At 42.1% G+C, this 13,526-nt stretch overlaps 1 protein-coding gene across 20 annotated transcripts in view; it reads right to left on the reverse strand.

Moving 5' to 3' along the window:
• LOC125455166 (1-phosphatidylinositol 4,5-bisphosphate phosphodiesterase beta-4) overlaps nt 1-13,526 on the reverse strand; it is a 477,523-nt gene that overhangs the window by 163,736 nt on the left and 300,261 nt on the right. For all 20 annotated transcript variants that reach the window (XM_048536853.2, XM_048536856.2, XM_048536849.2 and 17 more), the window contains 3 exons: nt 12,203-12,303; nt 6,926-6,983; nt 3,481-3,589 (listed from right to left, as the gene is read on the reverse strand). In XM_048536853.2, coding sequence (XP_048392810.1) covers nt 3,481-3,589; nt 6,926-6,983; nt 12,203-12,303 — 268 coding nt within the window. The remainder of the gene's footprint in view (nt 1-3,480; nt 3,590-6,925; nt 6,984-12,202; nt 12,304-13,526) is intronic.

A 13,526-nucleotide genomic window follows, 5' to 3' on the forward strand; every position in this document is an offset into this window, starting at 1 on the left:
AGGGATAAAAGGTCTGTGATTCTGTGGAACATGCACTGAGTATAAATACGAAAGGGGTGATTCAGTTAGTTTTAATTGTATATCTCCCACAAAAAGAAGATAATGTTTAGTCAGTAGTACTTGTAGTCATTTGTTACAGTAAATGTTTTACATCATGAAATCTTGTCATGTCATTCATTCAGCTATAATCTGTCTCAGCAGTTAATCTAAGGCTACTTCATGCAGGCAGCTGGATGATCGCAATACAAATGAAGCCTGGTTGTTATAGAAGACCGGGCTTCAAGAAGAAAATGATAAGTAGTTTTGACCTTTTCCCAGTATCACTATCACTGTTCAGCTCAGTTAAAATCCACCAGCAATGCAATCTCACACAACCTTACTTTCCTTGCTAGCTGAACCCAACTGTCCAAAACACTTCTGAGTATAGCCTAATATTTCAGGTGTCGTAATGCATGAATCCCAAAAAAGGTTAAAATGCACCTACAGTACTTGGCCAATCTAATATACAGTCCTCGAGTCATACAGCACAGAAACACGCCCTACAGTTCACACTTAGCATAATCCCAAACTAATTTAGTCCCACCCACCTACACTTGGCCCATATCCTTCCAAACATTTCATATCCAAATATCTTTTAAATATTGTAACTGTACCTGCATCCACCACTTGCTCTCAAAGCTTATTCCACACATGGACCACCCTCTGTAAAAAAGATTCCCCCCCTCCGTCTTTTTAGAAACTTCCTCTTCTCACCTTAAAAATATGCCCCCAGTCTTCCCAATCCTAGGGAAAAGACACCTTATGAGTACGCCCCCATGATTTTATAAATCTCTATACGGTCACCCCTCAACGTCCTATGCTCCAGCCTATCCAGCCTCTCCTTGAAGAGAACTGAATACCAAAATGGGGAGATTATGCTCAGTTACGACAGGGAATTCGTGAAGCTACATCTGAGGTGCAGTATGGAGTGTTCACCTTCTTATTTAAGGAAAGTTATAATTGAAAGTAGTTCAGAGAAGGTACACCAAACTATTACCAGTAATTGCCAGGTTGTCTTATGAGAAAAGGTTGGTCAATCCAGGCTTGTCTTCACAAAAGGTTAGATGAGTAAGTGATGACCTGATTGAAGATATAAGAACCTAAGGGGTCCTGAAAGGATGCATGTGAAAGGGTACTTCCTCTTCTGGGGGAATATAAAATGGGGATATCTGTTTAAAAATAAGGGGTCACCCAGTTTAGACTGAGATGGGCAGAGTTTTCTTTTCCTTAGGGAAGATTGTATGTCTTTGGAACAGTCTCCTTGCAACAGCAGGTTCTTGATAAGTAGAGAGGTGAAAGAGTTTCAGCAATAGGTGGAAATATGGAGTATCAGCCATGTTCTTACTGAATATTGGAGCAAGCTCAAAGGCTGAATAGCCAACTTCTGCTCCTCATTTGTCTGTTTGTATATTCTCCACTATATGTTCGCACATCATCAGCTGCTGACCTAATCAGTCTCCTGATCCATCAGAATGTTGCACTTAAAATCCTTGCCTTAGTTTCTAAATCTGTCTGTGACTGGTTTTGTTCCATCAATGCTAACACGTACGCTTCTCGCAGAATAATCTGATTCTTCTGACCGTGTCCTTTTGTCCATTCTGACACACATTACTGGCAGCCACCTCAGAACTACTCGCTTGAACTGCAGCCCCAAAATTCCCCATTTCTCCTTCATCCAAAACTCAGTGGGCTATGTCTTTCCTCATAGCTTAACATCCCTTGCGTTTGCTGACATACGCTAGCTCCCAGTCAGGCAATGCTTCACCAAGCATTTGTTGCTCATTCTCATTGCCCTGAAGAAAGTGGAAGTGAGCTGACATCTACAATTGCTGCATTCCACCTGGGTGTAGGACCATTCACAATGCTGCTGTCATGGAGGGAGATCCAGGATTTTGATCTAGCAACACTGAAGGAACAGCGATATATTCCCAAGTCAGGATGGTGTGTGACTCAAGGGGGAAATTTGAAGATCATGGTGTTCCCATATATCTCTTGCCTTTCTCAGTATTAGAGGTCGCAGGTCTAGAAAGTCCCCCAGTGAGTATTTGCACAACTTTCTGTTACTGAATCAATATTAAACATTGGCTTGAATCAGTGAAACCACTCAATCATAAAAAAATACAGAAATACTTTGTTGCTAGAAGTTAAGGAAATGTTTACAACTATGAAACCGAACTGGCATTTTACTGTTGGTAAAGTTCTACATGTTTGTCACTTCCCCTTTCGTTACTATAGGCTCACTCCCTGTCCTTCAATAAAATGCATCTCAAAATTCACAATGTCAGATACAATCCTCTCTCCAGCCTTTGGGACTCATTCCCCTCAACCAAAGCCCTTTTCTCCTTATATTCTGGTTTTCTGAAGATCATCTCCACCTCCTGTCAATCCACAACCAACTGGTAAAGTATTCAGCGGAGTGAGTTCGTGTTCACTGATCTTTAACTCCTAAACTTTTCTGCCTTGCTTCCTCTCACCTCATTCTTAAAAAAATTCTCAAACTCCCTCTGAATGATTCTCTGAACTCTGCTAACCCGGAAGTTATCCAAGGTGGATCAGGAAAGGGAGAAGCTGGCAGGTTCAGTATTATATGGCTGGAACAATTTTGCACAAACAGGGCAGCAAGAACATTAAGGAACTTAAAATTAAAGATAAAATTTTTTAACTTGCGGAACCGTGGGTGACTGAGGAGTTTGGCGAACTGGTCTTTGATGTGGGCTTGGATGAAGGCAACATTAAATTTGGACAAACTAAGGCGCCTGGAACACAACAGTGGTAGTATTGGTCTGGAGGGGTTAATGGCATCAATGACGGAGATGGGTTGTTGTGGGGCTATGAACAAGCAATGTTACAGAGTTGGTGGTAAGCATCTTTGGCAATGGTGCGGGTCTTGTGCAGAAGAGAATGTCATAAATATTGCGGTTTATGCAGACAATTTAATTTGGTATCCACTAGGTGGCAGCTAGCCTTAAGTTTTCACCTTACGGCTGTATTAATTACAACATGACATTATTTGTGTAGCTTATCTGATACAGTTCCCAATGCAGGTATGCAAAATCACCAAAACATTGGGAAAATGAAATCAAATAAAGTGCTGCTCATCAAAAGAAATGGGCTGGACCTTCTGATTTCCAGGATTGCTTAAAATCACACGTAAAACTGGAGATATGCACTGGGACACTTCGGAAGTCCTGGTGTCTATCCTTATGTGGGAATCGTCCTGAAAGGTTTAAACTTTTGACATATTCTTGGGACCCTCTGCCAATATCATATAAATGATACATATCAGATGCTGTTGTCTCTTATAAGGAACCGAAACAAGTTTAAGCAGAAGCTCAAACATTTGTAGAATTATTCAATAATTTAAGAATAACTGTGCAAGATTCATTCCATGGTCACACAAACCCCCTTTACTGTAGAAAGCCGACATGGGAGGTTGCTTACCTTGTTTCCTCAGCTCTTCGTCTGGTTCATAAGTCTCAAGTATCTGCATTGCTCTCTTTGGGTCGTAGAAGGGGAACAAAATCTCATTTAGCCGAGGATCCCGTTGGCTCTGCAGTCAGTAAGGAAAAGCCCAAATTAAGGAGTTTCCTGTAAGCATCTTACAACTCAAAACAGTGTCAATGATTATGCAAAGAAACTAATAATTGTATAATCTCTACAGTGCGGAAGCAGGTCATTTAGCCCATCACATTCACACCAATTCTCCAAAGCGCATCCCACCCAGACCCACTTCCTTACCCTATTCCCCTAACCTTGCATTTCCCATGCCTAATCCACCTAGCCTGCACATCTTTGGACTGTGGAGGAAACCAGAGCACCTGGAGGAAACCCATGCAGACACTAGTGAAGAGAAAATATTTGCACCCCTCCCCTAGTTGCTTGTGTATCATAATCAAGTATATAGAGAGCTCTTGTGGCACGGTGATAGCGTCCCTACCTCTTAGGTAGCGGCCTGCTCCAGCAGTGTGCAATACTGCCTGAACAGGGTTGATCAGAAAAAGTATCTATAATGTCACAAACTTATTTTTGGAAAATAACTCCTTTTGTTTGAGTTAATTCCTTTGTCTAAAATCAGGCTAAAGCTCAATAAACACTGCTATTTGACCCAAAGGATTTTGTGCATTTTTTTTGAAATAGTGAAGCTTCTGTGTCATGCATGTCAGAGCCTACCATAAAATTAAGTCAAGATTTCTATGTGTAAGATTGTTATTCGAGTTTTCTGATCAAATTCACGCATATCTGTGGGTATGATATACTCAGCTAAAGCATGTTTTAATTTTTTTTCTCGGGATAGTTTTCGATTTAACATTGAGATATTGTTTGGATTTGCAGCTGCTGTTTAATGTTACTTTGTCATCACAGCAAAGGATAGGGAAAAAAGGATTTCATCATTTTTTTTCCAGGAAGTGTACCCAACAGATGTTCAAAAATATGTATTCATCTCCCTGACAACGGAGGCAGCAAATTCACTGTAAAAATGTGATGCTGAATCACACAAACCAGATGATCTCAACTTGATCTCTTCTTTGTGTTCCTGTCACTACTATCGCCTGGGACATCAGTCAGGACATTATCAGGTGGCCTTGTGTGTGCAATTGTGTGTACAGTGCACATGTCTTTCAGCAGTAGCAGGCTCGAGTGTGACACATCCCCTTAATGGATATGTCAACATTCAACATTTTCACTCTTAGTGAAGCAAGGGGCAATGTTACAAAATGAGGTTGACTCGAAACGCTGCCCTGAAAGTCTGATATACTTCTGGAATGAGCACCATTTTTCATAGAATCATAGAATCCCCACATCGTAGAATCTGGCCCTTCAGCCCAACAAGTCCACAACGACCCTCAGTGCATCCCACCCAGACCCATCCCCCTATAATCCACCTAACCTGCACATCCCTGAACACTATGGGGCAATTTACCATGGTCAATCCACCCTAACCTGCACATCTTTGGACTGTGGGAGGAAACCGGAGCACCGGGAGGAAACCCATGCAGGCACGGGGAGAATGTGCAAACTCCGCACGGACAGTTGCCTGAGGGTGGAAGTGAACCTGGGTGTCTGATGCTATGAGGCAGCAGTGCTAACCACTGAGCCACCGTGCCACTCCACCCGTGGACTTTTATCATGTCCAGTTGAGTACAAGTGATGCAGTGATATGTTTCAATAGGGTCACACCACCCAGTTCACAAATTTTCCAAGCCAAAAAGAAAAAAAAGCCAAATTGTTTCCCAAGCAATATAAGTCTTGAATATGTCCTGTCTCTGTACCTCTGGATTATCAAAAAACCACTTCTCGTATTGCTTGAAGTTATGCTCTCTGTATATTTATGGTCTATTCTCTCAAATATAATAGGGTGATAGATTCACAAACATTTTCTGCTCCTTTTAAAGTGGTTTAGGTAATACTGCATTTATTCATCCCATATATACAAAATAATGAGGGAGGATCCAAATTTTTAGTTATATTGCAAGCAAAGACACTCACTGATCACTTTGAAAAGTGCCTTTGCAATGTGTCCAATTACTGAATCACATTAAAGAATTCCCATAGGCATCCCAATTGGGCAATGAGAAACACTAATAACCAAGAAAATTACAAAAAGAGAGCAAACAGGACAGGGAAAATCCATAACTTTATGGAAAATTGCTCCCAAGGGCCCATGAACTAATTCCTACAGACAGTAGACGCTTAAATGAAGCATATAACATGTATCCATAATCTAAAAGAAAAAGGGAACAGATTAGAAAGGGCATGGCAATCAAATCCACTTAATGGCTCATTCTACCCTTTGAACCAATGTTCCACCATCAATACCCTGGCATCAAGATACACAAGCTCTAGGGAGGTCAGACTAAGTTCCCACAAAAATGAGTAAATTATCAACTGGTCCTGTTCAAAGAGGTAACCTGAATACCACAATATGTGAATGACCATTGTTCTGTATGCCTAACTGGAATATTCTACACAATGTAGTCACAGGTAGATTCTACAGAGTATGGATTTTGAAGATATTACTAAAATATACATGGAAGTGAAGAGCCTGATTAGCATAATACAAATAAACTTTTCATATTATTATTATTTATAGCCCCTGAAGCTATTTACTGGGATAATGATGTGCAGATATCTGACACATCTCTTTAAAATATTTTCCATCTTTAGGAGAGGTGATGTAACAATAAACATGTACAATAAATCAATGAATATGATGGTGGTGTACTATGTCCCAGGACAGGCAGTAGATAAAAGAAGTGTACACAAATGCATTTAACTGTTGCATGTGCATATCCCATGCCATAGCATCAGGGCTGTAGAATTAAGATCACAAGATATACATTGTTAAAAACAGAGCATTTGGTTTTGAGAAAAAAGTGCACAATGGTAATTTGAGAAAGAAAGATTCTCTCAAAGGTTATCAGCGTAGAAAGAAATTCACACGTTTCAAACAGCTACAGTTACAGTAAAATCCATTCAACATCCACTGTACAAAAGCAGCATACAGTACCTCTACAGCGAAAGCAGAGTCAATCTCTCAGGAATAATGGGAACTGCAGATGCTGGAGAATCCAAGATAACAAAGTGTGGAGCTGGGTGAACACAGCAGCCAAGCAGCCAGAGCTCTGATGAAGGGTCTAGGCCCGAAACGTCAGCTTTTGTGCTCCTGAGATGCTGCGTGGCCTGCTGTGTTCATCCAGCTCCACACTTTGTTATCTCAATCTCTCAGGAAGTGGGGTTTCATTTTGTGCGCCTGGATGTTGCCAATGCAGCACTCATTAAAAAAAGCAGTGGCAGAATCCATGCAGTGCATGCGCTGAGAAGGCAGGAGTAAAGCAGGTCACTACAAATACATACACAATGCAGTTAATGAATGAAAAAAGCTTACTTCATTCAGAAAGCTGACTAATTGGTCTACAGTTAAGTAATCAGATTTGTCTCCATTGCTGAAAAGGAATTCAGTAAAAAAAGGTATAAGTTGTCGGCATATTTCTACATAATTTATAATTTTCAAAACATAACCTTTGGAATAGTGAAAACTCTTTGCAGTTTCAAAACGTGTACTTCGAAATCTCCAGTATGTGGAGAGATGAACAGGATCACCTAATGTTTCTCTCACTATAAATTATTGCAAAATAGCCTTTTTTAGTTTATTGAGTCCTGCTGGTGACTACAATCCTCGAAAGGATAAACACAGAAGCTGCAAATATTATTCGAACCTTCCAAAATTATAACAATAAGTAGCAATCCATCTGTTTTATGTACTCCATCTTTTTAAAGATCCCTGCTCATGGGTGAAATATTTTGGAGTAAGAGACATAATTTCCTCCTCTGGAAAAAAAGTTTTTTTTTCTCCTCTAACATGATTATCACAATGTTTATAACATAATTAACTAAAATGGCTAACAACAGGGCACGCTGCCTGAACTCTGAGAAACTCAGCTGCCAGGGTTCTGAATAAGGAAGTTGCAAGTTCATATTTCTAGTCAGGGGCTGATGTTTACCTCAGTCCCCCAACAACTCAGGGTGAATGAGCACCTCCTCACCCTCTCCTAAAACATAATGTTGTCGATGTTGGGATGAAAACGGGTGACATCACACCAGTCTTCCGTATTACAGGATGCAACTGGAAACCTGCAGCTCACCTGCCTTTGTAACATTAAACCAAAAAACTGCGGACGCTAGAAATCAGAAACAAATCAATAATTGATTCTTTTGAAGAAAGACCACTCCACCCGAAACTTTTAACCCACTGTCTCTCCACAGGCGCTGTCAGACCTTTCTTTTATCCCAGCAATTTTTGATTTTGTTGCCATTACTGACTCCAAGTCACCCAATTATCAGAACATTGTGACTGCCTGCTCTGCACTTCCTTGGTGCCGGCTATGAAAAGGTCAAAACACTGGCTCAATGAACTAACACATTCTGCTGAGGCAAGGTGGCAATGTTTCTGTCTTTCTTCAAACTCATTTTTGAGCTTTATTTTTAAAGCCACAATACAGAAAAAGAACAAGAGAAGTTCGGGAAGCAGAGGCCTTTTTAATCCATTACCAACTTCCTGGTCACAGTATTATCCCTGCCCTGGGATTTTCCTGGCCTGCTGTCCCATCCCACCCCTCAAACTGGCCTCTTCCCATTGGACAGCCTCTAAATGACCATCTGATTCTTTCTTGTTTGGGCGATCTAAGGTGGCAAGAGTGGAGATGGGAATGAGCAGCCCCCTCAATTTGCATTCTGTTTCACTTGCCTCATCAAAATCCTGGGTTGGGGGTTGGTTTACCATTGACCAGAAATTGAACTGGACCAGCCATACAACAACTGTGCTGAGTGGCTCAGAATGCTGCAGTGAGTAACTCGCTCCCTGGATCCCCTAAGCGTGTCCACCATCTACAAGTTCAGGAGTGTGATGGAACACTCCCCACTTGCCTGGATGGGTACAGCTCCAACAACACTCAAGAGGCTTGGCACCATTCAGGCCCACTTGACTGGGAGCACATCCACATACATTCACTCCCTCCACCATCGACACTCAGTGTGAACCATCTATGAGATGCACTGTTGAATTTCACAGCACCTTCCAAACCCACCACCACTACCATCTAGAAAGACAAGGGGAGCACCAACACCTTCAAATTCCCCTACAAGTCACTCACCATCCTGACTTGGAAATATATCCCCCTTCCTTCACTAGGTCAAAATCCTCAAATGCCTTTCCTAATGTCATTGTAGGTCTCGCTACAGCACATGGACTGCAGTGGTTCGATAAGGAAGCTCACCACCACCTTCTTAAGGGCAACCACTGATGGGCAATAATTGCCAGCTCAGCCAGAGACATCTATTTCCCACAACTCAGTTTTATGTGAGCTCTGCTGGGTGCTATGTCCAGCACTAAAATCCCAAGTACACTCCACAAATATTTAATTGGCTGCAAAATACATTGAGATAGCTGCCTGGTCATGGGCGCTCCTAGACAAATGCGAGACCTTTTATCTTTCAGTAGTAACGTCAAGAAAACCAGCCTGCTGTAAACACGCCTGAACTGCTGCTATGATTATGCATCAGAAGAACCAAAACTGACATTGGAGTGAGATAGAGACGAAGATCATCTTTCAATCCAGTTTTAGAGCAGAAAATTGAGACTGCAAATATCTTGAGGCTCTATAATCAATCGAGTCACAGCCCTTCACCCCTGAGCCAGTCATGGCTGTCTCACCCACTACAACCTCCAGACTCCCAATGAATGCATTTAAAACTGACCTATAATAAACAAACTGCCGCCGTGGAGGTAATGAACTGAAACTGGGAATCTAACCCAAAAGGTCCAACAGCTGGGTGTGTTATGCAATGGATCCTGGAGTCCAAACGCATGGAAATGAATACAACTATGCCATAGATTACTAAAGGAACACCAGGAAATTTAACGCCCCAGAAAAAGCAAGCTTTAGGGAAAATGAACTGTTTCGCAAATTCAAAGACACATACAACATTTTGTCTTGCAAAGTACTGGGGGTGGGGAACAGGAAATAGGAGGAGGGGTGAGCTATAGAGGCCCAGAACACAGCATTTCAAAGTGGGAGCTGACCGAGTAAACATTCAGAGATAGCAAGAGCTGCCGATGCTGGAGTCAGAGACAACAGTGTGGAGCTGGAGGAACACAGCAGGCCGGGCTGCATCAGAGCAGCAGGAAAGTTGACATTTCGGGTTGGGACCCTTCTTGAGAAAACCATTTCTGAAGAAAGGTCCTGACTCAAAACGTCAACTTTCCTGCTCCTCCGATGCTGCCTGGCCTGCTGTGTTCCTCCTAGGTAAACGCCTTGCATTTTGTTCTGTTAAGAGGGAAAGACATTAAGATTTAAAGGTAAACAGGTAAACGTTATTCAATTTAAGTTTGGATACAGAAAAGGGGAATGTCAGGAACTGGGTGACAGAGCTGTTGAGTGACACAGTCAATGTACTCTGCACGTGAAGAATAGTCAATGTCTTCAAGTTAGAACCTCTTGGCCCGGCTCTTGCAACAGGTAAAACATTAAGGGTTTACCTTATTTTAAGCCACATTGAATTCTGCAGATAACCCTTTCCATTCCACACCACACCTCTCACAAACTCCCATCCCCCCAAGGTTTTTGTAAGGGCTGCTCACCACCACCACCCCACCTTCCCAACTCTCATAGGTCACACTGAGGGATGAGGATAATGTAGAAACATAGGAGGTAGGAGCAGGAGGAGGCCATTCATCCCTTCGAGCCTGCTCCACCATTCTTCACGATCATGGCTGATCGTCCAACTCAACAGCCTAATTCTGCTTTCTCCCCACAACCTTTGATCTCAACCGGACATTCCAGTCTTCAAGTGGCATTCCAGTGGGAAAAGGTTTTTTTGAAGTCCCTGCCCTACAGGCTGATTGCCAATCAATAAGATCAGAGTTCAACTTCTATCCAGTTACTACCCTGTTGCTCATTTCTTAAATCCTTCAGAGTCCGATCAGCAATAAACGTGCTCATCCCATGAGCATGTGGTACCCTCTGGAAGTGAGAACTCCCTAGGTTAATACTGCAATACTTCCCATCTGATCCCTAAATGGTATTCACCTGAGAATACAAACCCTGCTTCGAGACTCTATAGCCAGGGGAAAATGAAATCATTAGCAAGCTGACTATTGGCAGAAAACAATTAAGTTTTTCTCTCTCCCAGTTAGCCTGAAATTTACAAGCGCACCAGTTTTCTACTTTAATGAAATAAAGCTCCTTCACATTCCAAGGAAGGTCATAAAGTTAACAGGTCAGCCACAGGTTTATTGAAGTCATGTTTTCAAATCTATTTAATTTTGAATCTGTGTCTTTTCAGCTATTCCATATTCAGAGAGAAGGATCTTATCAGCCAAGTTCACAATGTTCAACATCAAACCCACCACCAGAGGTCAGGCTCAGTAGTGCAGGCTAATATCAGAAACTCGACTAGTGCAAAGGGATGGCAGTGAAAACTGCCCAGTGCAAAGGGATGGCAGTGAAAACAAGTGCCCAGTGCAAAGGGATGGCAGATAAAACGGTGCCCGGTGCAAAGGGCTGGCAGTGAAAACAGTGCGCAGTGCAAAAGGCTAACAGCATAAGAAATGTCCAATGTGGAGGACTTACACTGGATGTGGTGCCCTGCACAGAGGGCTATCACTGGAAGCAATACCCAGTGCAAAAAGCTGACACTGGAAGCGATGCTAAGTGCAGACAGCTGACACTGGAAGAGATACCCAGGGCAAGGGGCTGATGCCGGAAATGATACCCAGTGCAGATAGCTGGCACTGGAAGCGATGTTTGGGGCAGAGGGCTAATACTGGAAGCGATGTTTAGGGCAGGGGACTGACACTGGAAGCGATGTTTAGGGCAGGGGGCTGACGCTGGAAGCGATGTTTGGGGCAGGGGACTGATGCTGGAAGCAATGTTTAGGGCAGGGGGCTGACACTGGAAATGATTGCCAGTGCAACTGGCTGGCACTGGAAGCGATACCCAGTGCAAAGCCCTGACAGTAGGATTAAGGTCAAATGAGAAGGACTGATTGATGCTGGAAGTTAAATGAAGGTGAAATTAGGCAATGATAGTTTTCTGAGCTATCCTTCATAACAGGGCCCCTCTCTGAATAAATGGTTAAAATGCATGTAACATCTTGTGAGTCCCTTTCCTCACATTTCAACCTGTGCATAGCTTCATGTCCAATTGCAGTACATGGTCTATTATCGCTTTTATTCAGCTTGATCAAATTGACAAATTCAGCCCACAGCAAAACATACTCCTAGACTTTTCAAATGTTTACTAATCAAGTTAATGTTCTCTAGAAAGGAGCAGTTTAGATTTCAAACACTATTAGTCCAGCAGATGCAAAATGATTCCAGGAACTCTCTGTGCTATGGTGGTTATAAAGAACATCCCAATTACTTTTCCAAAGGATTCAATTAAGCTACATTTTATGCTAACAATGATGACAGTAAATGGGCTAGCAGTGCAATGCACCATTTAGTTAAAAGAGGTTTCAAAAACAGCGCCGTCCAAATAAATATTGGAAGGTAGTCTGTTATTAACAATGATAGCTTCCATACGGGTCTGCTCTAATTCTTTTGCATAAGCATTGCCTTCAGCTCTGGTTCACGTATGGTCATGCTACCAATTCCTAAACTTACAGTTTCTTGTACAGCTCCTCAATGTCAGTGCGAGGACAAATTTTTTGTGTTAGTGCATAAAATTTATCGAAGGTGAAAATCGCTGGCTCAATTTCATCATTCTGTAAGAGATGAGAGCATGTCATTATAAAAGATCAGTCACGACACATTTCAATGTAAGATCAGTGCCAAACTGCCAATTTATCAGCAATATCAGGAATGTTGTGTCATGGCCTGTTTAAAATCAAGTGAATTTGTCATGTAGTTAAGGAGGGGGATAGAGGCTTACATTGCAAAATGAATGTGGAGATGTGGGGCCTGGAACAATATTTGATAACTGCTGAATTTCCCGACCCAAAGTAAGAAACCACTTATCTGTTTTATGAGGTGCTGAATGATTTATGATTCACGACACACTACTGGCATTTTCTACTTTCATTTCAGATCAGAACAGGTTCTGCATCAGTGCCCAGTGAGTGATATTTGGTTGTCAGCTCGTGCGTGTGGAATAAAAAGTTTATAATGGTTCCATCACAAGCTGGCTGAAATAACAGTTTTTGTGAGCTAACAGCAGTCTTAAAAATAATTCAGACAGATGTGTACTCATTCTCATCAGCTGTAACCATGGGAACTCACCACGACAATCCCTACGCATCTGGAGAACCAGAGTTCAAAGTAAATCTAATGAGACTGATCTGAAAAAAAATGATAGCATACATGACGAATTTCTATGAATGTGGAAATAAATAAAAGTGGTTCATCTCCAAACACCAGACAGGGAAAGATGGGGAACCTAATATCCAGTCATATTTCAGTTTGCAGGGTGTCTCATGAATCCAGCATGAGGAACTGGGATGGTCTCAGAGAGAGTTCCTACTTGCAAATTCCTACAGTAAGTGGAGTGAAAAGGTGGCAACAAAAAAAATGATGTTTCAGAGTCTGACTCAACAAAGTGAATCATTTAGGGGAGACGATGTCCTCATGGTATTATCACTAGACTATTAGCCCAGAAAACCAGGTAACGTCTTTGAGGACTCAGGTTCAAATCCCACTGCGGCAGATGGTGGAATTTGAATTCGATAAAAATCTGGAATTAAGAGTCTAATGATGACCATGAATTCATTGCTGATTGTCTGCGGGAAAATCCCATAATGTCCTTTAGGGGAGGAAATCTGCTGTTCATACCTGCACCGAACTACATGTGACTCCTGACGCACAGCAATGTGGTTGGCTCTCAACTGCCCTCTAGGCAATTAGGGATGGGCAATAAATGCTGGTCGAGGCAGTGATGCCCTCAACCCATGAATGAATAAGAAAAACTGCCACATGGTTCTGCCCTGACACA

The sequence above is a fragment of the Stegostoma tigrinum genome, chromosome 9 (assembly GCF_030684315.1).
Source record: "Stegostoma tigrinum isolate sSteTig4 chromosome 9, sSteTig4.hap1, whole genome shotgun sequence".
Taxonomy (NCBI): domain Eukaryota; kingdom Metazoa; phylum Chordata; class Chondrichthyes; order Orectolobiformes; family Stegostomatidae; genus Stegostoma; species Stegostoma tigrinum.